At 48.3% G+C, this 25,543-nt stretch overlaps 5 protein-coding genes and 1 long non-coding RNA gene across 22 annotated transcripts; 4 read left to right on the forward strand and 2 right to left on the reverse strand.

The window, feature by feature from the left end:
• Positions 1–2,100: 2,100 nt before the first annotated feature.
• LOC117848036 (uncharacterized) lies at positions 2,101–9,645 on the reverse strand. 17 transcript variants are annotated; one of them, XR_011897733.1, is made up of 11 exons: positions 9,441–9,644; positions 7,905–7,973; positions 7,052–7,114; positions 6,495–6,602; positions 6,208–6,412; positions 5,867–6,095; positions 5,636–5,776; positions 4,190–4,220; positions 4,029–4,099; positions 3,689–3,887; positions 2,101–3,602 (listed from the first exon to the last, which is right to left on the reverse strand). It is a non-coding gene; the product is annotated as an uncharacterized lncRNA (long non-coding RNA). The 17 variants fall into 17 exon arrangements; XR_004638769.2 differs by lacking the exon at positions 4,190–4,220 and having other exon boundaries at positions 2,101–2,564; positions 2,647–3,602; positions 3,689–4,099; positions 9,441–9,645; XR_004638789.2 differs by lacking the exon at positions 4,190–4,220 and having other exon boundaries at positions 2,101–2,564; positions 3,374–3,602; positions 3,689–4,099.
• On the forward strand, positions 2,657–4,491 carry LOC140222347 (AAA-ATPase At3g50940-like). The gene is made up of 2 exons (XM_072292654.1): positions 2,657–3,631; positions 3,770–4,491. The coding sequence occupies exons 1-2, from the start codon at positions 2,657–2,659 to the stop codon at positions 4,196–4,198; spliced, it is 1,404 nt and encodes a 467-aa protein (XP_072148755.1). The 3' UTR covers positions 4,199–4,491.
• LOC117848035 (protein HYPER-SENSITIVITY-RELATED 4) lies at positions 4,903–6,946 on the forward strand. Its single transcript, XM_034729340.2, has 2 exons — positions 4,903–6,121; positions 6,236–6,946. Exons 1-2 carry the CDS (start codon positions 5,138–5,140, stop codon positions 6,626–6,628), a joined length of 1,377 nt encoding a protein of 458 aa, XP_034585231.1. The 5' UTR covers positions 4,903–5,137; the 3' UTR covers positions 6,629–6,946.
• Positions 9,646–11,760: 2,115 nt separating the features above from the next.
• Positions 11,761–17,588, forward strand: LOC117847649 (paired amphipathic helix protein Sin3-like 5). Its single transcript, XM_072292287.1, has 17 exons — positions 11,761–12,154; positions 12,451–12,649; positions 12,744–12,921; positions 13,004–13,105; positions 13,181–13,312; positions 13,527–13,713; positions 14,003–14,157; positions 14,236–14,387; positions 14,511–14,617; positions 14,716–14,976; positions 15,107–15,498; positions 15,639–15,983; positions 16,214–16,311; positions 16,413–16,551; positions 16,704–16,814; positions 17,077–17,195; positions 17,296–17,588. Exons 2-17 carry the CDS (start codon positions 12,489–12,491, stop codon positions 17,363–17,365), a joined length of 2,709 nt encoding a protein of 902 aa, XP_072148388.1. The 5' UTR covers positions 11,761–12,154; positions 12,451–12,488; the 3' UTR covers positions 17,366–17,588.
• A 1,032-nt stretch (positions 17,589–18,620) lies between these two features.
• On the forward strand, positions 18,621–20,393 carry LOC117850519 (bidirectional sugar transporter SWEET5). Its single transcript, XM_034732361.2, has 3 exons — positions 18,621–19,315; positions 19,416–19,951; positions 20,054–20,393. The coding sequence occupies exons 1-3, from the start codon at positions 19,273–19,275 to the stop codon at positions 20,183–20,185; spliced, it is 711 nt and encodes a 236-aa protein (XP_034588252.1). The 5' UTR covers positions 18,621–19,272; the 3' UTR covers positions 20,186–20,393.
• Positions 20,394–21,716: 1,323 nt separating this feature from the next.
• LOC117847075 (uncharacterized) lies at positions 21,717–22,405 on the reverse strand. Its single transcript, XM_034728235.1, has one exon. The coding sequence runs from the start codon at positions 22,258–22,260 to the stop codon at positions 21,913–21,915; it is 348 nt and encodes a 115-aa protein (XP_034584126.1). The 5' UTR covers positions 22,261–22,405; the 3' UTR covers positions 21,717–21,912.
• Between the last annotated feature and the right edge of the window lie 3,138 nt (positions 22,406–25,543).

Here is a 25,543-nt window from a genome sequence, read left to right on the forward strand (position 1 = left end):
CTCCAGGAAAAAGGTGGAGCAGGGGGGTAGATCCACATTTTTTGTGGAGTACCTCAAGAGGTGCTCCAAAAACCTCCTGTACAGACCTCCTCGTAGAGTTGGTGGGTATTTACCCACCATTGCCACTCGTTACACAATAACGGTTCGCGAAACAAGACTCCCGTCGCCTCGTCCCTGGCGCGCGCCGCCCAGTCGCCGCCCGCCGCGCCGCCCGCTGCCTGCCGCGCCCGCCCCTGCGCGCCGCCCGCCCGTCGCCTGCCGCGCCCGCCCTTGCACGCCGCGCCGCCCGCCGCCTGCCTGCCGCCCGCCCGATGACCGTTTGCTGCTACTTCTCTCTAGCATCTCTGAATACTGCATATAGGACTTCCCACTTGAGCAAATGGTGGCGTGTACAGGAGGAAAGAAGGGGAGGAGAGAGGAGAGACAGACATGTGGGTCCGTTCACAAAAGGTAAAATAGCCTATTCACAAGAAGTGCTCATATTTTTGGAGCTGGAGCACTGCCACCAACCAAACACGTGCAACAGCTCCATGTTTTTCTGAAGTTGTTGGAGTGGAGCTAGGAAAGTGTGGAGTTGATGGAGTGGAGTTGGTTTTTCTAAAGTGAAGTGCTCCCAAACAGCCCCTAAGCAGCTACTGTTCCGACGCGCCCCTGACCCTATCTTGATTAAAACCGAAAACCCTCTCTAAGGTGGAGCCTAGTTGAAGCTGTCTTTCAAAGAAAAAATGGGAATCAAAATCCACTTTTAATACTAATAATCCTATTTATGTTAATGAACAAACATGTCAAAAGAGGATCAACATAATCAATTGAACATGGAATTTAAAGATATATATGCACCAACGGCCATGCAGTTCAAGAAGCCAACTAGCATGAAGGATAAAACACATATGCCTTCAGTAACATTGAGGTTACGTATGTAACAATAGCTAAAGCTGCAGTCATAGTTTACTTTACATTGTACATCTACGGTGGTGCTTGGTTGTCCTTGGTTGTCCGCTGTCCTTCTCCCTAGTTCATTTTGGAATAGCTAGTTCCTGAATATTTAAATAGTGAATATGTGCAGCCACATTCCATTATGTGCGAGAGGTTGCGGAATAAGAGCTCTTAGTCCTTTCAACATAGAGAACGAATCCTCTGTTGCGAGAAGAAGAGCAATGCCGATTGTAAGGTTAAGTATTACGTACGTCAAAATCATGTTGCGAGAAGAAGAGCAATGCCGATTGTAAGGTTAAGTATTACGTACGTCAAAATCAGTCAGTGACTCATTTAACTGTTGTGCAAAAAGGTAGTCTTTTGGCAACTGCAACCATCCATAGCGGGCGACGGAAGATCAATAGTCTGTTTTTTCATAAGTTGATAAAATGAGAGAGCAGCTTAATGAGAGACGCTAAGCAGGTGTCAAGTTAATTGGTCTGAGAGCCAAGCCAGCTTTCCAAGTAGTAAAAAGCAGGCATTAAAGTAGGTGAGCAAGTCAAGTTCTTTATATGCTTGAAGCTGATTACGCGCAAGCATACCGAGCGCATACTCCATGTAGCACAGTAGCACACTGCACATCGAATCGTCGCCAAAAGAAAGCACCATTCAGCTCATGCGATTTCATCCAACGCGTAGTAGCCCAGGGTGCATATTGAGTAAACTGACACTTCCACGAAGCTACATCCCTTGCGGAACGCATAACTCTGGAAAAAAAAATGGAAAGAAGAAAAAGGGGGGAACTTGAGAGGAAAATGGAAAGAAGAAAAAGGGGGGAACTTGAGAGGAAGCTTGGATGCCAAGGTTGTTACAAAGCAAGTGCTGGAGACACCATTTCCTCTCCCATCTGCACTTTATTCGGTAGATCAAATACATTGCAGCGTGCTACATGATCATGAAACACATGCGTTCGGGAATCTCAAGGAAAATACATCACCGTGTCCGTGTGCGAACTACGATACGAATTCGATATGTTATTCGAAGTTGTGTTCACTAAAGGATGAAGGATGGAAGAAACCTTTGTTAAGTGCCCTCCACCCACGATTCGACGTACGCGGGTCTACTTTTCCCTGTCAATAAGTTAAGATCACCGTAGCGATGGTGGGAGATGGTACAGCACCCTACTTTATACTTACATATTCATAGCTGCTCCTTTATTTATTTATTTTTTCCTTGTATAGAAGAAGGAAATGAGTTAACCACACAAATCAACGTGTACATATCAGTAATTTGCTTGTGTGTCAGTGGTAGTACTGACGGGAAAAATAAATTTCCCTGTGCGTTGCGATAAAACCGTCAAAAAAAACATTTACACCTACAAGTTTGTGGCACAGCACCCCAACGATCAGCCTCTGCGTTTGACCTTCTGAAGAATCTTGTAGTGTACGCCGACCGGGCCGTGTGCTGACCGTCTGCCATCCTTGCTTTCTTTAGACCAAGTCACAATCACTTATCACTTGGTCGCCACTCGACTCGCGCATATAAATGCCGCGCCACCGTACCCAAGCTCCACGCCTCCACCTCAATTCTTCATCAGCACCCACCTCCTTCGTCTGGCCTCGTCTTCTCCGCATACGGCATACCACTCCCTGCTCCATACCAAGAGCAAAGACAAGTCCATAGCAAAGGAGAGGGCAAGATCGAGAGAGAGAGGAGCGAGGATTCACCCACCACCCACACCATGCCGTCCCACGACAAGGCCCTCGCCGCCGCAGCGTCCGCGGCGGCGTCGCTGATGCTGGTGCGCAGCGTGGCGAACGAGCTGCTGCCCGACGAGGTGCTCGACATGCTGCGCTCCGGCGTCGGCCGCCTGCGGTCGCGCATGTCCTCGCAGCACACCATCACCATCGAGAAGAAGGTCGACGGGCTCACCAACAACCACGTCTACGAGGCCGTCAAGGCCTACCTCGCCGCGCACGTCAGCACGAGGACGCAGCAGCACCTGTGCGTCAGCAGCTCGGACGAGGATGACAAGATGACCGTCACCATGGCGGAGGGCGAGGAGATGGCTGATGTCTACGACGGCACCGAGTTCAAATGGTGCCTCAACTACCGCTACATCCCCTCCCCAAGTGACTCCGGCAATGGCAGGCAGAGACAGGTCGAGGCACACTCCTTCGTGATGACCTTCCCCAAGAAGCACAAGGAGAAAGCCCTCGACTCTTACCTCCCCTACATTGTGTCCACAGCCAAGGCCATGAAAGCGCAGGAAAGAACTCTCCAGATATACATGAATAGTTGGGAGGACTGGTCTCCAATGGACCTCCACCACCCATCAACTTTTGACACATTTGCCATGGACCACAAGCAGAAACAGTCCATCGTCGATGACCTTAACAGGTTCATCAAGAGAAAGGATTACTATAAGAGAATCGGCAAGGCATGGAAGAGGGGGTACCTGCTCTACGGTCCACCTGGGACCGGAAAGTCCAGCCTGATCGCGGCCATGGCCAACCATCTCAGGTTTGACATATATGATCTCGAGCTGACTTCGGTCCAAAGCAACATGGACCTCAGGAAGCTTCTTGTCGGCATTAGCAGCCGATCCATTCTTGTGGTTGAGGATATCGACTGCACCATCAAACTGCAACAACGGGAGGGAGGCGAGGAAGATACCAAGTCGGATTCTACGGACAGCGAAGATGGACGAGAGAAGGTGAGTAACTTTAATTTGGAGTCAGAATGCATCATGTTGATAAGAATAGATAAACACCTTTTCTGATATTCTTCATTCCACAACTTCCTCCTTACCTATATGCTGATATGCTGACGGAAATTTGAACGATCCACACAGGTTACACTTTCTGGAATGCTCAACTTTGTTGATGGGCTGTGGTCAGCGAGCGGGGAGGAGAGGATCATCGTCTTCACGACCAATTACAAGGAGCGGCTTGACCCGGCGCTGCTGCGGCCTGGCAGGATGGACATGCACATCTACATGGGTTATTGCACCCCCCAATCATTCCGAATCCTCGCCCACAACTACCATATGATCGACTACCATGCCACATATCCGGAGATTGAGAAGCTGATGAAGGAGGTGATGGTGACACCTGCAGAGGTCGCTGAGGTTCTGATGAGGAATGATGATGCTGATGTCGCGCTCCATGATCTCATCGATCTCCTGAAGTCAAAAGTGAATGATGCCAATGTGATCAAGAGCGAACACAGCAGTGCAAATAACCAGCTGGATGAGGAGCAAGATGACAGAGACCATGACTAACATCGGAAACTACAAGCAATTTCTGAAAAAAAAAGAAGAAGACAGGAATTAGAAGTGGATGTCTAACCATTACCAACGGCAAATAGTTTTTTTTTTGAGAGAAACAATGGCAAATATGTTATTTTTTTGAGAGAAACAATGCCAAATATGTGATTGTTCGAGTCTCAACAATATTGTGCTTTAGGAGCGATGAAAGGCTCTGGCACTCAACATTGCATATCTGCAAAATTGTGCAAGTACTTTCTCAAAAGCAAGTATTTTGAACGAAGCAGTGTCAAACTCTGCTAAGAGAATTTCGTGTGGTTGCCCAGTTTTGCACGAATAGTGAAATTGCGTCTCCTTGTGCGCTCCCTTGGGCCTTGGCAGACAAATCTAAGTAGTACTGGTGCTTTTGTCAGTGAACATCTGCTCTGTCTAACTTAACTCAAAAATTTTTTTCTGATTATGTCTAACTGAAAAGAGGAGATCCGGAGGTTGCTGATGGGTAGAGTCGCGCGCGAAGGTCGTGTGGTTTGGGCCAGAAACGAACCGACGTGTAAGGTGATGGGGCTTCTAGGATGCATGGCCCATGGGCCGTTCCTGAGTCCTCTTACCCCATTCACTTGTCTCCATCCACATACGATGAGTTCTAAATTTTGTTAACCCCTCCCGAAATCCACCCGTGACTAAACCCTTGTCCTGTCCAGACTCTTCATCTTCTTGCCTCGTAAGAAAAACTATTGTAGTATTCTACTACTCCAGCACAAACGGCGGCGCGTTTGCAAACCCATCATCCATCCATCGCTGCCCTGCCCTAGCTAGCTAGCTTCACCTCGTTCCAACCGCAGCCGCCTCCCCCCTCTCGCCACCGTCGCCCGTCGCGTAACAACAGCGAGATCAACCGGCCGGCCTGGAACAGGAGCACCGCTAGAGCAGCCGCACCACGGCCACGCGCGCGCCATGTCGTCGAGCGGGGGCTACGAGAAGTACATCACCATGGCGGCGTCCGTGGCGGCGACGGCCATGGTGGTGCGCAGCGTCATGAGCGAGCTGCTCCCCTACGAGGTGCGCGACCTGCTCTGCGCCGCCGCGCGCTACCTCCGCTCCCGCGTCTCCTCGCGCCACACGGTGGTCATCGACGAGGCCGAGGGCCTCTCCGCCAATCAGATCTACGACGCCGCGCGCACCTACCTCGCCGCCCGGATCAGCACCGACATGCCGCGCCTCCGCGTCAGCCGCGTCGACGAGACGCAGGGCATCATGGTCGGCATGGAGCAGGGCGAGGAGATGGTCGACGTCCACGACGGCGTCGAGTACACCTGGAACCTCGTCGCCCGGGACAACACCCCCGGCGCCGCCTCCAGGGCGGCGGGCACCAAGGCCAGGGGCCGCCTCGAGATCAAGTCGTTCGAGGTCACCTTCCACAAGAAGCACAAGGACAAGGCCCTCGAATCGTACCTCCCGCACATCGTCGCCACGGCCAAGGCCATGAAAGACCAGCACCGGAACCTCAAGATGCACATGATCGAGTACGACGCCTGGACAGCCGTCGACCTCCGCCACCCGTCCACCTTCGACACGCTCGCCATGGACAAGAAGCTGAAACAGTCCGTCATGGATGACCTTGAGAGGTTCGTCAAGAGGAAAGACTACTACAGGAGGATCGGCAGGGCGTGGAAGCGGGGTTACCTGCTCTACGGACCACCTGGGACTGGCAAGTCAAGCCTGATCGCAGCGATGGCGAATTACCTCAAGTTTGACATCTATGATCTTGAGCTGACCGAGGTTAAAAGCAACTCGGACCTCCGGAGGCTTCTTGTCGGGATGAGCAACCGATCCATCCTTGTGGTTGAAGACATTGACTGTAGCATTGACCTGCGGCAGCGGGAGGAAGGCGAGAAGCGTGTCAGGTCCAGCTCTACAGGAGAAGAAAATGATGACAAGGTTAGATGTTACTCCATCAGTTAGAATCATAGCCACATATTTATGTGATAAGCACCATGCATTTGTTGATTGGACGACTTTCTTACCAATGCTGCTCGGAAATTTGTTGAACAGGTGACGCTTTCTGGGCTGCTCAACTTTGTTGACGGTCTCTGGTCGACAAGCGGGGAGGAGAGGATCATCGTTTTTACCACAAATTACAGGGAGCGGCTTGACCCAGCACTACTGCGGCCTGGCAGGATGGACATGCACATCCACATGGGGTACTGCACCGCAGAGTCTGTTCGGATTCTGGCAAGGAACTACCACTCAGTTGAAAATCATGCCATGTATCCAGAAATTGAACAGCTGATAGAGGAGGTAATGGTCTCACCTGCGGAGGTTGCTGAGGTTCTAATGAGGAACGAGAACAGTGATGCTGTACTCCAGGATCTCCTTGAGTTCCTCAAAGCAAAGAGGAAATTAGTTGGTGAGAGCAAAGCTGCAAATGAGAATGGAAATGAATAGATGAAGAAATGTGGCAGAGAGACCAACATCTAACGAAATACACTGAGCAAAAGAGGGATTACAGAAAGTCAGAAACCAGTGATGGTCACAAATTTGTGTGCAATGTAAATGAGGTAGTATTAGAAAAAAAAAATATAGCCAAGAGTACTATTGTTGGCTCTTGAAATTATGGAGCACCTTTTTTGTAGTGATAAGGTGCAACTGTACCACCATTCTTAACAATTATTTACTTATTTCACGATTCTTAACATTTCAAGATTTAATACACAGTTCAGAGAAGAGCATAATAAATAAACAGAGCTTGCAATGTTCTTTTTACTATTTCTTGACATTGCTTCTTATTATTCAAGCATGTGTATCGATTCTAATATGGTGTTTTCAATGGACTTGTCAAGCTGAGATTCAGAAGGATATTCTCTATACCTTCAAGGACCTGTCAAACACATCAGCCTTCAGCGTACTTTGTTCTTGTAGTCCTACCTCTGGCTGATAAAGTGGACAAAAAATGTTTATGTAGCATAACTTGTGATACGTGTAAACATCCATTGCAGGTTACAACATATAGGAGCATCAAGTGAAATGGTGTGTCAATTTAAGTCATCTGAACTTCTGTGATAATTTGAGTCCTGTTGAAAATATTTCTGGCAGATAGTATTGCAGGGCTGCCATGCAGGCTTTGGCCCTCCCCAATTGTATTAGTATTTTCGCAAAAGAAACACATCATTATGCAAAAATAACAGAAGCTCTGTACTGCACCTACGGTCTTATAAAGTGGAACTGCATTGGAAACTGCAAACATAGAGTGTGCAGAAACAATAATTCATCATCTACCAGGAGCAGGAATCATCATCTTACTGTATCTAAACCTTTGTCAGAGGCTCAGAGCCAATTCAGATGACACGAATCATTTAACCTATTTTGTCAGGTCACAACCCACAAGCTAGATCCAAAGTGCTACGACAGGTATCTTGCTGCTTGGTCATAGAAGCATAACAGCTCCCACAAGTTTAAAGATCCTAATTACAGCATTCCTTACTTAAACTGCATGGTCCAACCAGAATACATCACACAGCAGGAAAGACGCGAAAACAGCACATTATTGGTAACGACATAAACTGGTGAACTTTAAACATAAAGCAGACAGAAATTACAAGGACTGATGATCAGATAATGAAGCTGTTATTAGGAATTGTTACATTTTGTTTAAGCATGTGCAGTAACCCTAATTAGCATTTCTAATGGAGTTGTTAAAGATTCAAAAGAGTATTTTTTGTACCTTTAATTGCTTGTCAAATACATCAGTCTCCAGCGTGCAGCTTCACCTTCTTTCTTGTAGTCCTACCTCCTGCTCATAAATTTGACCAAAAAAAGTTTCAGGCAACAAACTTGTGATACACTTGTAACCATGTAAATTTTGCATGCTACAACAATTTTTTTGTTTGGAAAATCCATGTTACAACAAATAGGAGCATAAAGTGAAATGGCACATTGATTTAAGTTGTCTGAACTTCTGTGATAATTTGAACCCAGTTGAAAATGTTTCTGCCAGATAGTATTAATTGATATTAGAATGTCACACAAAACTTTGCATGGCAATGCAAACATGCAACAAGTGTAACTGGGTACCAAATCTGCTAACCAAAATCAGCACATAGCCATCCTTTCATCTATATACTTATTATGGCATTTTTTTTTAAAAAAAATGCAGTCTTCACGGTATATCTTTGACTATCAGTTTTAAATATCATATATAAGCAGAGCTTTTGAAATTATAAGTATTTTTGGAAGCATTTAAAAAAAACTATCCCTACCTTTTCCATATGGCCAATCAACAGGGTATCATACATACCAGTGTAAAAGTTAGAGAATATTGACAGCATATCCTGCTTTGACATTTACATACATAGGAAACTGCTTATGCATAGTAGTAAACAAAATTTCATCCAAGCAATGTACTTGACAGAAAACAGTTTCGCTTTCGCAAGCTTTTGTATGCTACCATAAAAAGCTAAACACTTATGCTTGCATCTTATATGAAATAAACAAGCACGCATTTCCTGAAAAACATATCCCAATGCAGAATGCAGCAACGGAGGGTGTTACATTAAGGCTTAAGCTGTGTCTAGTTTAGGCTCATTCAACGATAGCTGAAGCAAAGAACGACAGGATGTTCTTTTTTTCGAACTAGTTGCTGGATTTGTCAGGAATTCATTGATGTATTGCCATTATGGGTGACAATGACACAAATTATAGGGCCTAACAAATTTAAGAGATATGAAAATGTGCAAAATGTGAAAACACTTGCTGATGTGTTATTGGTGCGAGCAATCTGAAAATGGGTGTGAATAAATACAATCTAAAGAAGCAGAGAAGTACAATCTCATCAGCTTGCCGTCTGCATATGAACACAACATTAGTGCCAATGTTGTTTGCGTCAACTATTACACAGAGCCGCTATCCTACTTTCTCAGTGCTCAAAATGTAATCTGAGAAAGGGGGAGGGGAGAAATGTTCTCATCTTGTGACTGAATAGTAAGTTAGGTAGTAGGATCCGTAATCTTACTTCTTACCCTGGCTATCTGATCTCTGCCAAGCGGCAGCAATTGAGCTCGTCAAAACAGGCATACTTCATCATCCTGCATGCCCAACTCTTAATCCCCAAATCACTCACTACCAGCGTCATGAACAGCGCAGGCGATTCAACTCACGCAGCAAAGAAGTCAAACGGAATCACTGGGGAAGAGGTGGTCTGATCCCAACTTCCACATACTGGAATCAGACGGATCAGATGCGACGACGGAGATGCTATTACCTTCCCATCGGCGACGCTGCGGCGAAGGGAGGAAAGAAGCCGGAACGATATTCTCTTCCAGACGGACGGTGCATAGCGGTGGCGCCGGCGACGGCCGGGCCGGGAGCGTTCGTCGCCGGCGAAGACTCGCCCCGGACGCCGTCGACAGGTTCAGCGGAACACACTGTGGGATGGGGTCAAACGTCTACTCTCCTTTTTTTTTTTTTTTTGAGAATGGTGAAAACGTCTACTTGGTCTGCGTGGGCTGGACTAAGATGGGCTTTTGCGGCCTGACAGGCGCGAAGTCAGTGCGTGGGCTGGACGATAAAAGAGCTTGCGAGCGAGGGGAGGAGGTCCGTAGTGGGCCTGATGGGCATGTACAACCCAAACAGAGGCACATTTTCGGTGGAAATTCTATCAATCTTTGATCGCGTCATTTGTGCAATGTGTCAAACTCTGATTGGTACTGGGACTGCTTTGCTCCTCTCAAGTCCCAAAGCACGTCCCGGCGGAATTGTTAGAGTTTGGAACTAGCATAAATGTGAGGGATTTGGCTAACCGGAACATAAAGATATGATCGAGAGATGCCGCTGGCCCGACGGTAGCGGAGGCTCCGAAATACATGACACGAGGTTTAGAACAAACCATTTAGTTTATTTTTGAATTAAATAGTTTATCTTTAAACATCATATATCCATGTACGGGAATAGTACAAACATCAAAGGGTGCAGAACAACGGGGTGTTTGGGAGGAGGGGGCTAAACTTTAGTCCTGTCACATCGGATGTTCGGATACTAATTAGGAGGACTAAACATAAGCTAATTACAAAACTAATTGCAGAACTCCTAGGCTAAATCGCGAGATGAATTTATTAAACCTAATTAATCCATCATTAGCGAATGGTTACTGTAGCACCATATTGTCAAATCATGGACTAATTAGGCTTAATAGATTCGTCTCGCGATTTAGCCTAGGGGTTGTGTAATTAGTTTTGTAATTAGTCTAGGTTTAATACTCCTAATTAGTGTCCAAACATTCGATGTGACGGGGGCTAAAATTTAGCCCCCTCCTCCCAAACAAGCTTCAGCCGAATTCCTTATTGGGCGCGGGCGCCGCTCGGGCGTAGCAGCGAACGGACACGCGGCACCCAATGCTCGCGCGCACGTGATTGCTTCCGTGAGGAGCAGAGCTTGGGGGAGATGGGGGCGGGGGGGCCGGCTGCGACGGGAGGTGGGGGAAGCAGACGGTGGCGAGTCGCCGCTGGCTGCGGGCGGCAGCTGTGGTGGAGGGGGATTAGGGTTAGGGATTTGGGTTTGGGTTTGGGGGCTTTCCATGGCCTGCAGGCTTAGAGAGGTGACCAGTGGCGGCGGCTGTGGGTTGTGGGCGGCGAGGCCGTGCGGCGATGGCATCGCCGGCCGGGTGGTGGAGGACCTCCGACGGGCAGCCGGCGGCGGGGGCGGCGGAGAGCAATGGTTCAGAAGGGTGGGGGATGAGGCGGGGGCGGGAGGTGGGCGGCGGTAGGCAGGCCCGTACATCATCCATGGCAAGTGGGCCAACTGCACCAGGCCTCCAAAAATTTGGGGGCCCCATGTGTCGACCTCCATCTGGTAGTCTGGTGCCTGGTGGCCTCTGTAACTCTGTTCCTGCCTGCATCTACAATTCTGCATGCAACCAGCGGACCAGGCTTGCATGCAACTTTTTGATTTTTTGGCGTGGAGAATCTGTTGCGTCATTGGCTCATTGTGTGTTGCCGGATCAGTAGTCCATAACCATCCGATAGACTGATACTCCGATTAGCAGGCCTGGCTTCCCGCTACCGTTTGCCGATTAGGATTCTAAATCTAATCGCCAGATCGCGTGAGTGCCGCCAGCCGCCGCAATCTCGTCGAGTCGCCGTCTCGCCGAGCTGCGCGCGAACTGCGATTTTGTGAAGCTACCGCCGCAATCAAGCCTGCATGCAGGCAACGACTCCACCTCTAGAGCTCTGACGGCAGGTCTGACTTCTTCACAATAGAAGCTACCGCGTGAAGGCGCGATCACGTGATTCGCTGAGAAGGTGCAGGTAATGTAATATTGTGCCTATTTCGAAGAATACTAGAAGAATGATGCTTTTTAATGGAAGCTAAGTTATTAGTAGTAAGATTCGTCATTTAATCATTTTGCATGAATACTTATGGTTGTATTTTAGCTATTTGCATTTTATAAATATAGCCCCATTTTATATTTTGCACCAGGGCAAAAAAAAAAAAACGTAGGTACGGGCCTGGCGGCGGGGCAGCAGGAGCTCGAAGGTAGAAGAAGCCGGCGTTGGCGTCGGTCGGAGGTAGAAGAACGAAGAAGGAAGATAAGGCTGGGTCGGAGGTAGCGACGAACACGCGTCCCGTAGCCCCAGTCCTGCATCGATCGATCATCGATGAGCGCCTGTGCCTGATATTTGAGTTGAGAGTTGAGACGCCTGAGGTCTACAGGTGTGTGTGGGGCCAACGAATCGGTGAGCCAGTCGGTCTCTACGTCGGGCCCGATTCGAGACCCCAAACCAAGCCAACTTGTGCGCTTAAAAACGCACTTCCCCCGCCCGCCTTTTCCCCTCCCCTCCCCTCGCGCCATCCAACGCCGGTGCCGCCCGCACCCCGGTGGTTTTGGGTTCCTGCCCTAGGGACCCGTGCTAGGGCGACGCCGCTAGCCGCCGTCCTCTTCGCCAACCCCGAGCCTCGCCGCCGTACGCTGGTGCTCAGGTACGTTCGCCTCCTCCAATCTCTCTCTCTCTCATCTCGTGCGTTTAATTTCTCCTCGCGCGCGCGGTAAGGCGGTGCGATTTCGCGCGGGGACAACTCGTGGCAGGCATAACGATTCACGAGTGAATCCCGGGTTTACCCTGTTATCGTCTAAGTCATGGACTCGCTCCTGGGTCTAAGGCTCGAATTCGCGCGTAATTGCTACGAGGCAGCTGATAGGGGAAGCTTCAGGGTTTAGCATGTATACGTACTCCGGCCTAGATCATATCACCAATCGAGATATTTGCGCAGCGCAGGTGTTTGTGTTTTTGCGGCACCGCTAGATTGTCTGCGGATGGTCCAGGAAATGGCGCCTTGCGGCGAAGATCTGCTCGAAAGGGCACTTAAGACGCACGGTAAGGAGGCTGTGGGGTTCCTCATCCTGGCTAAGTCCATACTCAGTGTTGAAACGTACAAGGAGCTCATCAAAGCAGCACGGGAGATTGTTAACCGAAGGTATGCATCTCCATCGATGACATCCTATTTAGCGCCCTCGTATCCGTCCTTTTTATTTGTGGTTATATGTTCTAACACTGTCCTTCTGTTGCAGTTCATGTACTGAAGGTGGAATCACGGCCAAAAAATGCGAAGAGATTCTGTCGGAAGTGTTTGTTGGCGAAACTCACATCCTAAAGTGCTTCCATCACTTTCTCCAAGGGCGTGGTCCCTCCTACGACCACAACAGCCAGGCTCTACAGGGTGCAATCTCTTTCCTTGTGAATGTGAAGGTGATGTACATATCTGATCCTTGTTTAGGTTCTTGCTTGGTGTCCATGGTTATTTAGCTTGATGCTTACTCTGTATCTGCAGATGTCCCCTAATATGTCCAATGAAGATTACGAGGATTTACTGGCCACGCTGACTCAGTGTATGGCCCCAAAGACCATGGAAATTGAAGACATTTACGGAAAGGTGCTGCTTTTCGTTCAGTGCTTTCTTGATAATGATTTGGAAGGACATTCATTTCACAATCATTTGTGTTTGCAGGTAAAGAGAGCCATGCATCAGTGCCCAGAGTTAATAAAAACCTTCGAAACTTATCTGCCTGATAGCCTAAGGGTTACTTTACTAAATGATGAACAATCTTGCAGAAGTCCAAAGACTAGTCCTACTGACAAGGTAATGCATTGCATTTCTCGTTATTTACTAAACGGTCCAGGCCACATGCGGCTCATTTTCTTAGGCCCCTAATTTTATTTTATTTTTTATCTCTTGTATGTTGCTTACTGAGCAACAGGAATGAAAAAGATTTTTTCCCGCAGCAAATTGTATCATTTTCCTTTTCTACTATGAGCCTGGATGTTATCATTGATTCCTAAATTTTCCTGTGCAGGCAGTTTTATGCTTTACTCCAGATGCAAATCATAGCTTGGATGGTAACCGAATGAAAACAACCAATATCAAATATAATGTATCTCAAGTGAGCTATCCCCATGATCAAAACCTTAAAGAAACTGAGTACAATTTCAGGCAGAGACATACCCAGGGGATCCCTGACTCCTTTGAAACACCTACCAAAGGTGTGTCAGTTTTCTTGTTGTTTCTGCTCTGTAGAAAAGCAGTCCCTTTGATATGTTCCAATTTGGATTTGTATCTGTGATTTCTAAAAAGAAAAGATGATACTCCATTTGATACAACATGCTTATCTCAACAAAATCAATATTGATTTCTGAAAAGGCAGTGATAGTTCTGTTATGCGTACATATATGTTCTAATGTGTCGATACAATTGCAGCTCATGCTGGATACTCAACTTTCACTTGTTAAGCAAATCCATTACTCTGAAATTCTGTTTGCATACTTCTGATAGGTAATGAAGAAACTCTTCAAGCGGAAGAGTACAAGGGAGACAAAACTGATCCCTTACCAGACTGGAGTCCCTTGAGAGAAAATGAATTACCCCCAAAAGTGAACCTCGATACGTGCACACGTTGCACTACTAGCTATTACCTACTACCAAAGAATGTAAATTCCTACAAATTCATACTATTCCCATTTCTACTCATTGACAGCAAATTCTTACTTGATCATTCTCAATCTCAGTGTTTAACGCTAAAATCAAGTTACCGGACCGAGCTGGGACAGTCTATATTCAATGACACAACAGTTTCTGCTACCTCTGGGAGGGAGGATTGCTTTAAATTCAGAACTAAAAATCATTATGAAGAAAATATTTTCAAATGTGAAGACGACATGTAAGTAATCAGTTTTTAAATTGCTTCAGTTTGTCTTTTATCAGATCTTGATGACATTTTGCGTGCTCATGGGATCATGAATGATCAATGGTCTTGTAATGCCCTCTATGTATTTTTTATTAGGTTTGAGAGTGACATGCTATTGCAGCGCTACAAAGCAACTGCTGACTTTATTGGAAATCTGCAAGACCATGTTGACAGTGATATGAAAATTCAAGAGCATCTAACTCGTAACAAATGCTATATATCATACAGAATAGTTAGAGTAAATTTTTTCTTCAAATTGACTAAATGTTGTTTATTTTCTTTGTTTTTGACCTGTGAAAAGCCTTACATAGGAGGTGCATTGAACAGTTATACGATGAACATGGCCTCGACATGCTTGATGCACTGTGGGAGAAAATTGATACCAGTACGGCTCTTGTCATTCTACATTCTCGTTTAAATCAGAAGATAGACGATTTGTCAGAGGCACGGTTATCTTTGAATAAAACCTGCTCCAATATTATTGCCAATAATTACCACAGATCACTTGATCATCGAAGCTCCTCCTTCAAACAATTGGATAAAAGGAGGATGGGCCCAAAAGGTAGCGTCATTATGTCCAACAAAATACCTGTGATTAGTATTAAGTTATTCTGAAGTTGATTTGCCTTGACTCATCAGAGTTTTACAATATGTTTTAACATTCAACGTTCTCATCTGTGTCTCACTTGCAGCTTTGCTTGCTGAAGCCAGAGAAATTAATATGGCAAGGTTGAACAATGGGGATAGACATCTTTCTTCTGCTTATAATAATCAATCAAGTTTGATTTCGAAAAATGTACTTAAAGATACTGATCTTCACATCCACAAGGACATAGATCTTCACATCCACAAGGACATAGACAGGATGGTTCGTTGTGCCTCCAAAAGTTGTCCTTCTGAACTAAAGCCAATGATGATTTGGACAAAATTAGTTCAGCCATTTGTTTCTATTAATTATCAGTTACCAGAATCGAATGGCACTGTAGCTTCCAAAGAAGCTTGTGAATATTGTGGTCTTGGCAAAACTTTTCGCAGGAGCATACCTGACTCCTCGTTTGCTAATAATATTCCTTTACCTTCAAAGGTATGTACATGTGTATACCATATTATGTTCTTCAGATTTATTTGAATTTCAAACATGCAGAAAGAAATATTTTTCTCATGGACACTTCATTGTGTTTATGGAGTAAAAGATAACCTGCTTTCTGTTACTTTTCATTTCAGAGAGGTGGATATCTTGTAAATACGTCCAATAAGTCTGCTTCTATGCATGACGCTTATCAGACAGAGATGGAGGAGGGTGAATTTATACCTGATGTCGGAAACATCCAGTTGGGGTCCATAACTGGACCTGGGAATGGAGCAGCAAGTTGTGATGTTGCTGCTCCCAGTGAAGATGGGTCGAGTTTTCGGTGCTTGGGCAATAAATCTGCAGTGCATCATGAATCAAGAGAAGGCTGCAATGTTGAAATGGGCAGTTTAGCATATTCCAAAAGAACAGCTGAACCGCATTGTGTGAAAAGCGGTGTACCTTGTTGTTCTCTGGCTGTGCTCTTGAGGCTTCACCAGGTACTTCAGCATTTTATCTTGTTACATGGACCATGCTTTTTTTTTCGCGTGGCAAGTTAACTGACATGGTATGGAAGTCTCCAGTTCAATGCCACTAGCCACTAGTGCCTATTAAGGAATGAGGCTTGCACTTAAAAGCAATCTGCACCATATTTTTGTGTTGGACAAAACTGTCCACACTTTATAATTATTGGCACTACAATTTATTTATTTATCCTTGTATATGACAGATTTTGTATGAGAGACTACTGGTAGCAAAGGTTCTTTCGAGAAAAGCTAGGGCTGAAGCTCCCTCTCGAGATTCACTCACTTGTGATGTATATGCCGGGTAATGTCCAGGATTCTCACCTATGTACCTGAGCAGAACTATTTGTGACTCATTGTGTGATAGTTCTAACTTCAAATTTCCTTTTCCATTGATTCCTGCAGGTTTAAGGAGGAACTCTTTAACCTACTAACAGGCTCTACTAACAGTTCCAACTTTGAGAAGTACTGCCTGACTTTCCTTGGGCCGAAATCCTATTTACTTTTTACTCTAAATGAGGTGATAGGCCGGGTTATTAAGCAGGTAATCTGAATTTAGCATGTGATGCACATTAGAGATGCTGGCTGCCTTGCTTAGGGCCTTAGGGGTGTTTAGATGTTTGTAAATTGTTGGGTTGACTTGCCATTTCACCTTTAGAGCTTCTGCTTGCCTAATCCAGTTAATTTGTCCTCCAGCTCTGCAAAATTTGTCCATGTGCTGAAGACAACTCGCTTCTTCAGTCCCATGAGAAAGTGAGAGGACCAGACCCACCCAAAGATTTGTCCCATCATCAAAATGCAAGAAGCGTAAGTCTCAAGAATCCTTCTGTTAGTTATTACCATCAGTAAGCTTCTATTGCCTGTCAAAATCAGCCTGCTAAACATGCCCAGCCGTCACTTTGCACCCAGTTCATCAGGAGTTCAGGACATAATTATAAAGTTGAACATCTTTGTTTTTCTCCTTTTCTTTTTCTTTTTTCTTTTAAAAAAGAACATGATTGTTGGTACATGATTGGGCTTGAAATACCCAACTTACCAATTGCTATATGTACGTGTCCTCCCTGTTCAGTCTCCGGCTCGTCCAACAAATGTATCACTGGAGCAAGACCATCATGAGGAGGGGGAGAAAGGTAGCAATAAGCCTCTCGATGACACTGTTAAGCCGATGCAGAACCATTTTCAGAGAAGGTAGGGGTCCTGACAAGTGACAAGAAATCCTCGGTGCATTCAGCTGGGCACCTATTCTCTGTTGTAACATGCAACTAATGTACATGTATTTGCCTCGCAGGAAAAGGCGGAAGCTGGAGACGGGTGTACCGAGCATATCTCAGCCTGGCGCTGATGGTTCAAACTCGTAGCTCCTGGACGGAACGGAACTCGTAGTAGTAGAATAGCTGTTGTACATTAGTTTTGTACAAGGAAATCCATCATGTACATATATGCTTGGTTGCATAGTAGCAAAGCAAGTTTTTTTTTTTTGGCTGCAAGAGGCCTGCAACAGGACGTTTTCTCCCATAAGCTCGAGCGCGTTTATTTGGTGCGTTTATGTGTACCACTTATACGTGTACGCTCGGATCCTTCGCTCGCTCTCACCCGCCAGTTCATGCGAACCCCGTGGATGCACCAAATACCAGAAGTTGCTCTACACGCCAATTGCATGCGTCGATGCAGAAGCAAAATGTGCTTCCATCGATCGTTCGATCACAGGTTATATTGGATCCGCGAGGTGTGGCCGTGGGTAAATAAATAACATCAGGTAAGAGAGACCGCAAGAATAACAACGGCCTCGCCGCGGTGAAAGTGAGATATGGAAACAACGCCAGGTCGCACAAGACTGGACAGTTCAGACTATACAAGCTTTGGAGTCTATTTGGCAGAGCTTCGTATAATTCTGATACTTTATGGTAGCTGATTCTACGAAAGAAGTAGTTCAGTGGTTAAAAGTGATTCGTTTTTATTCTCTAACATAAAATTTTAAAATCAGGATAAAAAATCATTTCACAGAATCAAGAGAAACTACTTTTTCCAGCTCTCAGCCTCTTAGTTCATTTCAAAAAATCAGTAGATAATCACTTCTCTCTGAAAAAACTCTTGCTGGATTCAACGGAGAATCAACTTTGAGAGCTCCGCCCAAACGTGGCATAATTGCCTACGAAACATTTAGTTTCGTGCCGAGCTCGATCGCTAGGAATGCCTATTTTTGTTTCTTTTTTTCCTTAGCAAGTGTGTTTCCTTTTTTAATCCTATCTTCCCCTGTGACCACTGCTTGCGACTTTGTACCGTGGCTTTTTCTTCTTCTATCTGCCTTTAATAAACGGGCAGTCGTCCTGTCCGTCTCATTTTTTTTTAAAAAAGGAGTTATACCAGACCGCTACCTTAATCGTCGTTGTGATGATGCAGCAATGTAGGTGGCTCTCGAAGGATCAACCAGGTTTCTTATCTGGGTTTTAATCTCCGTCTCACAATACTTCTTGCGATCTTTACTAATTATTTTTCGGGTAGTAGTTAATATTCATAGAATCATATGCTTGTGGTGGCTCACTGATTTCGTCGATATCACGTTCTACGGCCGGCTAGAGCATACTTTGTTCGCGCGGCTCAAATGTACTTGCCCTTAACTGCATATCTTAACCACCTAGCCGCAGCATAAACTTACTTGCCCTTCACCGTCCGTACGCTAGCTGAGGGGGGCGAAAAAACATATCCGTTGGCGCGTCGATAAAAAACTACTGGTTGCCCGTGCCCGGACGCCGGCGCCGTAGCTGCATGCATGCATGCCTCCGAGTGAGCGGCTGTGCACCATTTGAAGCATCCATGCCTGCCTGCCAAAAGTTGGTCGTCCTATCCAGAAATAAGCTTGTGCCGTTGTGCGTGGACCATCCGTACCTCACGCATGCATGCATGGCATGGTTGGCATTATCGCCCATGCATATCGGCGTCCATGGCTATGGCGCCCTCTAAAAGCAGCGGGCGATGGGCCAGCTCAAACCGTGCTCTCTGCCTCTCCATTCCGACTCTTTGTGGCGTGCAAGGGGAGGGAAGGGAGGAAGGCAGAGGCCTCCAGACGCGATCCCGCTCCATCCGTAAACTAATAAACCCCCATTATATCGATTAGAATAGTAGCAACCCCCATTATTGCCGTTGCACACGCTATCAGCTTCACCCTCTATCTGCCGCGGCAGCCGGCAACTTCCTCCCAAGAACACGCGAAAAAGAAGAAGAAGAAGAAGAAGGAGAAGGAGAAGGAGAAGGAGAAGGAGAAGAGATGGTGAACGCCGACGCCGTCCGCAACATCGTCGGCATCTGCGGTGAGTACTATACCTTAATACACATGCTTTCTTTCAATTCCAGAATTAACTATGATCCATGGATAATTCGCTAATGGTCACACCGTCGGATGGATGGCAGGCAACATCATCTCGTTCGGGCTGTTCCTGTCGCCGCTGCCGACGTTCGTGCAGATCGTGAAGAAGCGCGACGTGGAGCAGTTCGTGCCGGACCCGTACCTGGCGACGTTCCTCAACTGCGCGCTGTGGGTGTTCTACGGGCTCCCCATCGTGCACCCAAACAGCATCCTCGTCGTCACCATCAACGGCACGGGGCTCGCCATCGAGGTCGTCTACCTCTCCGTCTTCTTCGCCTACGCGCCCAGGCCCAAGCGCCTCAAGATGCTCGGCGTCCTCGCCGTGGAGCTCGTCTTCGTCGTCGCCATCGCCGCGGGGGTGCTCCTCGGCGCCCACACCCACGAGAAGCGCTCGCTCATCGTCGGCAGCGTCTGCATCTTCTTCGGCACGCTCATGTACGCCGCGCCGCTCACCGTCATGAAGCGGGTCATCACCACCAAGAGCGTCGAGTACATGCCATTCACGCTCTCCTTCGTCAGCTTCCTCAACGGCATCTGCTGGACGACCTACGCGCTCATCCGCTTCGACATCTTCATCACGGTCGGTATCTCGCTCTCTCCGGCCCTTATTTGTTATATATGTATGCATGTATGTGTGTGTGTCTCTCTCTCTCTATATATAATTGAAGTACTGGCCATGCAGATCCCGAATGGCATAGGAACGTTTCTGAGCTCTGCGCAGCTGATCCTCTACTTCTGCTACTACGGGTCGACGCCCAAGAACGACAAGAGCGTGGAGTTGCCGGTGACGGCCAGCGACGACAGCAACAACTAGCGCTGCCGGCTTAATTTCATTTAGAGGCGGATCGATCGGGCCGGCCGGCTCGATGTCCGGCTGGCCGGCGACGAGTAGGTGTACATATGTGTGGCTGTACAGTTACTGCATGAGAGCATGCATGATGCATGTAAGTCTCGTCGATCGAGTCATCGAGATATATACAGCAGGGACACGCAGCAAGCAAAAAGATGCTGTCGTGCGTTTATTTGTGTGTTGTTGCTGCGTTCTAACTTGTTCGTTGGTTGTTTTGGGAGTAGGGCAGGGCTTGTTGCTGCATGCACGCCTGCATTGGCTGTATATATATACTTGTCTTGCTGCTTGGCACCTTGTTTGCCTATTTTCTGAGGGCTTCTGCATATTACCTGTATTTGCCTATATTCCATTTCTAATTTCTGCCTGTTACATACTGCCTCTACCTCCATCCTTCAGTAGATGTCATTTCTCATTTAGGACAAGCTAATTAGTTAAAAAGAATTAATTTGCTTGTTCTTTTGGTGGAAGCTATTTTGATTTTTTGACATTTGTAGTCTAAAATTAGCCCTCATTAGCTAAGATTGGAGAGCTGATGAACTAAATTTTAGTTAGAGAATTGAAGCATATTTCCTGGCGTCAACCCGGAGGGTGGCTAATTTTTAGTCCATCTTTGATCCTAAGTCTAAGTGAGTCTGATTGCAGGACGGAGGAGGGGTGGGGTGGGGGCGACTCAAAGAGGGCTGGAGGTGGCTGCATAAGAGAGCCACTCTTATTGCAAAGGATAAGCGGGATGACTTGGAACGGAGCGGTTCCATCCTAATTAGACGTGAGGATAGAGCCGTCCTTCGCAAGCGTATGATCACAAGATTCAGGACGGCCTCATCCTGGAAATATTTGTTACGTTCATCCCACGTCATATGCCGTCTGTTCCGTCTTCTCCATCCTCATGACCCATCTTCTACTTCACGCTTCCCGTGCTGCTGCCCTCAATTAACGGCATTTAATGGATGTGCCTCGTTCCATCTCCATACCTTCAACCAAACATAAAAATGGAACTATTCCATCCTTCCAACCAAAACACATCGATGCAATCTTAAAATTACGGATGGATATATTCCATCTTACCTTGCTCTCCAACCAAACGCTATATAAAAAGAACTACAAACGCTATATAAAAAGATCTTGTAGTTGTACTCTACAGTCTACGGAGGATTGGACCGGAGGAAAATCCTCTAAAAGTCAGAATTTCCCTCAAACCAGTGATGTTGTTTGGAGCCCAAGATATAAGGTAGTGAGCCAGTCACACAGTCTACGCGGCCACTCCCAAGGAGTCTGGGCCGAGCGCCTCACCGCCAGTCAGGTGGGCTGCGGTCCTGCCACTCTGCCAACGTCGCAGAACGAGGAGCGCTCGGCTGTTGACCCGCCTCGTCACCGCACACCTCGCTCCGATCTAACCAACCGAGGTTTATTATGGCATGCATCTCCATCAACAATACGACAAACATGTTATTACTATCCATGCATTAATCAATCACGATCGCTGATATTTTGATTTGATTTTGAGCAGCAACGAATGGAGTATTAACACATGACGTACACGCCAAGAAATGGAGCAAAAAATTCGCTGGCAGCCAGCACGCAAAATTAAACACTGATGCATGCGCAGTGGCAGATAATTCTGACAGACGAAGGCAAATGCACACTAGCTTGAGTTTTCAGTGGAGGCTCGCTCACGGATCGGATCATCAGGTTCAGGCGTCGGCGTGCTCCAGGTAGCTGGCGTCGCAGGAGCGGCAGGACAGGGAGGACGCGGAGCGCGGCGTGGGCGGCCGCGCCAGCCGCCGCCCGGAGCTGTCGTAGTGGATGGCGCCCGCGAAGTCCAGCGGCTGGCACCGCTCCCCCATCAGGATCCGCCGGCTCCACAGCGCCACCTCGCCGCCCTTCTTGTCGATGGCCGCGCCGCGCGCGCACAGCGCCGGCGGCGGCCTCGTCTTCCGGTGCCGGAGGAGACGACGGGTGGCGCGCGACACGTGCCGGGTGCACGTCTCCACCAGGCTCGACACCCTGCCCAGGAGCTCCTCCGCGTAGCCCGCCGCCATGGCGATCGATCGATCTCTCGGTTCCGGCCGGTGCGGCGCGCGGTGTGTGCCGATGAGAACTGGTCGTATCCTGCAACAGCCCGATCGAGGGTTTAAGAAGTGGTCATGCCGAGCGGCGGGGTGCCATGCGATGCGTCTGTCACTAGTGGCCGCCCTGCCTTCGCACTGCTCTAACTTACCGGGATGATCGCGGCAGATATATTCGGGATTTGACTGCGCAATCATACCTTATTTTCTTCCTATTTCGCTTTCCTCTTGTCCTTTTTTTTGCACCGTGTATACTGGTGGTCGGGGTTTAGATGCTAGTGGAACGAAGGATTATTTGATTTGGATCTCATAAAAAAATGTATCCCGTCATAATGTTTTGAAAATGCGGTACTTAACATGGCCATTAGGAATGGGTTGTTTGAATTTTTTTTTCATTTTTGACTTGAAGATGTTGTAGTATTGCCGATCAATCTCGCTGCTGTAGCAAGAAATGTACTTTAATTTGGATCTTATACTAATATATCAGTGAAGACGTGTGCATTGACGTAAACTTCTCGCCGTTACGATGACGTGTAATGTTTTTCTAGGCATAACACATGAAACCCGTATACGTGCGGTCTATAAAAAGCACACGGTCACCCCCCCTCGCACCGTCTTCTTTCCTCTCTTCCCTATCCCTCCCCTGCACACCCGCTCCAAGCGGCACCTAGGTACCATTCTTCTTCTAAAATCGCGGCACTTGCAATCTCATACCACCCAACTATGGACCTTCACATACGCATCCTTTCAAAGGCGCCGCGCCACTATGATTTCCTTCTCTACCATAGAGAAGGGATGCCCGCATCTCCATCGCCGTCGAGTCGTCGACCATACGCCGGACTCTATTTCGCTAACAAATCATGTTCTTACAAGGGAAGGGGGAGAAAGTTGCATTTCTTCCCCAGGAAACCTCCAACCTTCCCCATCATCGATGAGTCGATGACGACACCTCCATCTCTATCCTTCCAGGCAAGCCAAGAACTCACATGATCCTCCCAGCCCTCCAAACCACCTCGCCGGATCCCGCCGCGCCGATCCGCGGCGCATACAGGTCACTGCTGACGCACACCCAGCCGCGCCGCGCCCGGCGTGCCGAAAGCATCCATTGCCGCGGGCGTACAACTCTCGCGGCCGCCGGCGCCGTGGCGTACAAGTGTCGCGGACGGCGGCGCCGCGGCGTACAAGTACTGTCGCGCCGGGCGGTTGTCGCGGCGCGCGGCCGGCCGCCGGCTGGCGCGGTGAACGCGGGTAACGCCAGCCGTTTCCGCGCCTTTCCGGAGCCGCTCCACCCCCGCGCCCGGTGACGCCTGCCGCGCGAGGCCCCGGGTTCATCGCCGCGCGGCGCGGCGCAAAGTTACTTTGCAGGGGCTGTGCTGGCAGCGCCCCGGCCCGCGCGTCCCTCGTGCCCGGCGCACTACAAGACAGTGGGGTTGGGCCCCCGATCCAGGCATCCACCGTCTCGAGCCGCCATCAGCGAGCGCACAGCGAGCTAGCAGCCATGGCCGGTGGCAAGGCGACGTACTACGCGGTGCTGGGCGTGGCGCGGGACGCGTCCGCCACCGAGATCCGCTCGGCGTGGCGCAGGCTGTCGCTGGTGAGTGCTCGCCTGACCCTTTCGATCTGATTTGGCAAACACAAACACATGGCACGACGAACACGCACGGTGCTAACGCCGATCTGTGGAGTTGCTTGCAGAAATGGCACCCTGACAAGATGAAGCGGGTAGACGATGACGCTCGGTTGAAGGAGCGAGCCCTGGCCAGGTACCTGGAGATCCAGGAGGCCTACAAGGGTGAGTGCTCGCTCTTACCTGCGACGTGCAGCATAATTTCTGAGACTGAGATGATGCTGAATAATTTCTGATGGAGTTATTCGTATGTATGCGGCATGGCAGTGCTCTCCGACCGGGAAAGGAAGGCCATGTATGACGCGGGGCTCCGCATGCAGATGCAGTTCGACGCTGCCACCCAAAACGGCGCTGATAAGGTTAGGGAGGGAGAGCTTTTTGTACAACGTTATTGGCTTGTTGAACCTGATTGATCAGGACGACTAGCTCAACAGGATCTGATCGATCGATCTCGTTTCATTTCGTGACGCCGTGCACCTACTACCCTTCATGCAGGAGGGGCGTGGCCCCAACAACATGGACGAGCTGACGGCCATGATGGACAGGATGAAGACCGACAGCGAGGAGTCCGATGGCGAGCCTCGCCCGGCTGCGGCGGGAGGAGCAGGGAGGCCAGGGAAGAAGGGCAGCTCCTCCCCCTCGTCGCCGGCTACGGTGCGGATCGACCTGTCCGTCAAGTTCACCCCCGCGGCGGGGACCAGCCGCGGCGGCGGCCCCTCGGGCCCGCGCCGCCCTGCCCGCCCGCGCAAGACGATGCTGGACCCTGTCCTTGGGCGCAAGCTGCGGTGGCGCAAAGACTAGCTGCTCCGTTCGCCGGCCGGCCCGCCGTGGACGTGGAGAGCGGAAGAAAATAATCGGAGTCTAGTGGCTATACCCCGCTCCTAGCTAGATATATGCATGTATCCTAGGGCTGGCTACCAAGCTATCTGTCTAGTAATGATGTGATCTGGAACTCGTGAGTCCTGAATAACAAGCTGTGTAGGCCGATCGAGCTGCATCTGCATACCAAGGAGTATCAGGATCTTTCAAAAAAAGAAATCAAATATATAAAGCTTCGCTTATTCCCATATATATGTTTTTGAGCAATATATGTACCGATCCGATCGATCGATCTATGCTGGGTTTTCTTTTCTGCGTTTCTTTGCTTCTGATCAGTAGGCGAGTAGCACGTTGACAAGGAGAATAGAAAAGGGGAGAGAAACACAGAGCTAAAACATTGTTTGCCCAGGTACGCAGGCACCAATATGCAACAGACACGAAGCCTTCCTTCACCGAACGACGGCGACGGCGGGCGCTTGCTCCCGGAGGCTGTTATTCCACGAGCGCGCCGGAGGTGGGGGCGGTTAAGATTAGGGGTTAAAAATGAGATCCATTTTAGGGGGTAAAGTGTAAAACACAGGATCCTATGGTATGTGCCAAATATTGATCGCAGTCATGAATTCATGATCCGGATTAGAGTGCAGAGTGTAAAGCACGAGTCTATGTGAAAAAATTAGTTTCTGATTAATAATCACGATCTAAAATAGGAGATTAAGTATAAAACACAGGAGTCTATGTGAAAAAAAAAATCGATCGCGATTAGATGCGATCTAATGCAGGGACTACCTACTTTGGGGGGGAAAAAAAGGA

Source organism: Setaria viridis, chromosome 3 (genome assembly GCF_005286985.2).
Source record: "Setaria viridis chromosome 3, Setaria_viridis_v4.0, whole genome shotgun sequence".
NCBI lineage: Eukaryota > Viridiplantae > Streptophyta > Magnoliopsida > Poales > Poaceae > Setaria > Setaria viridis.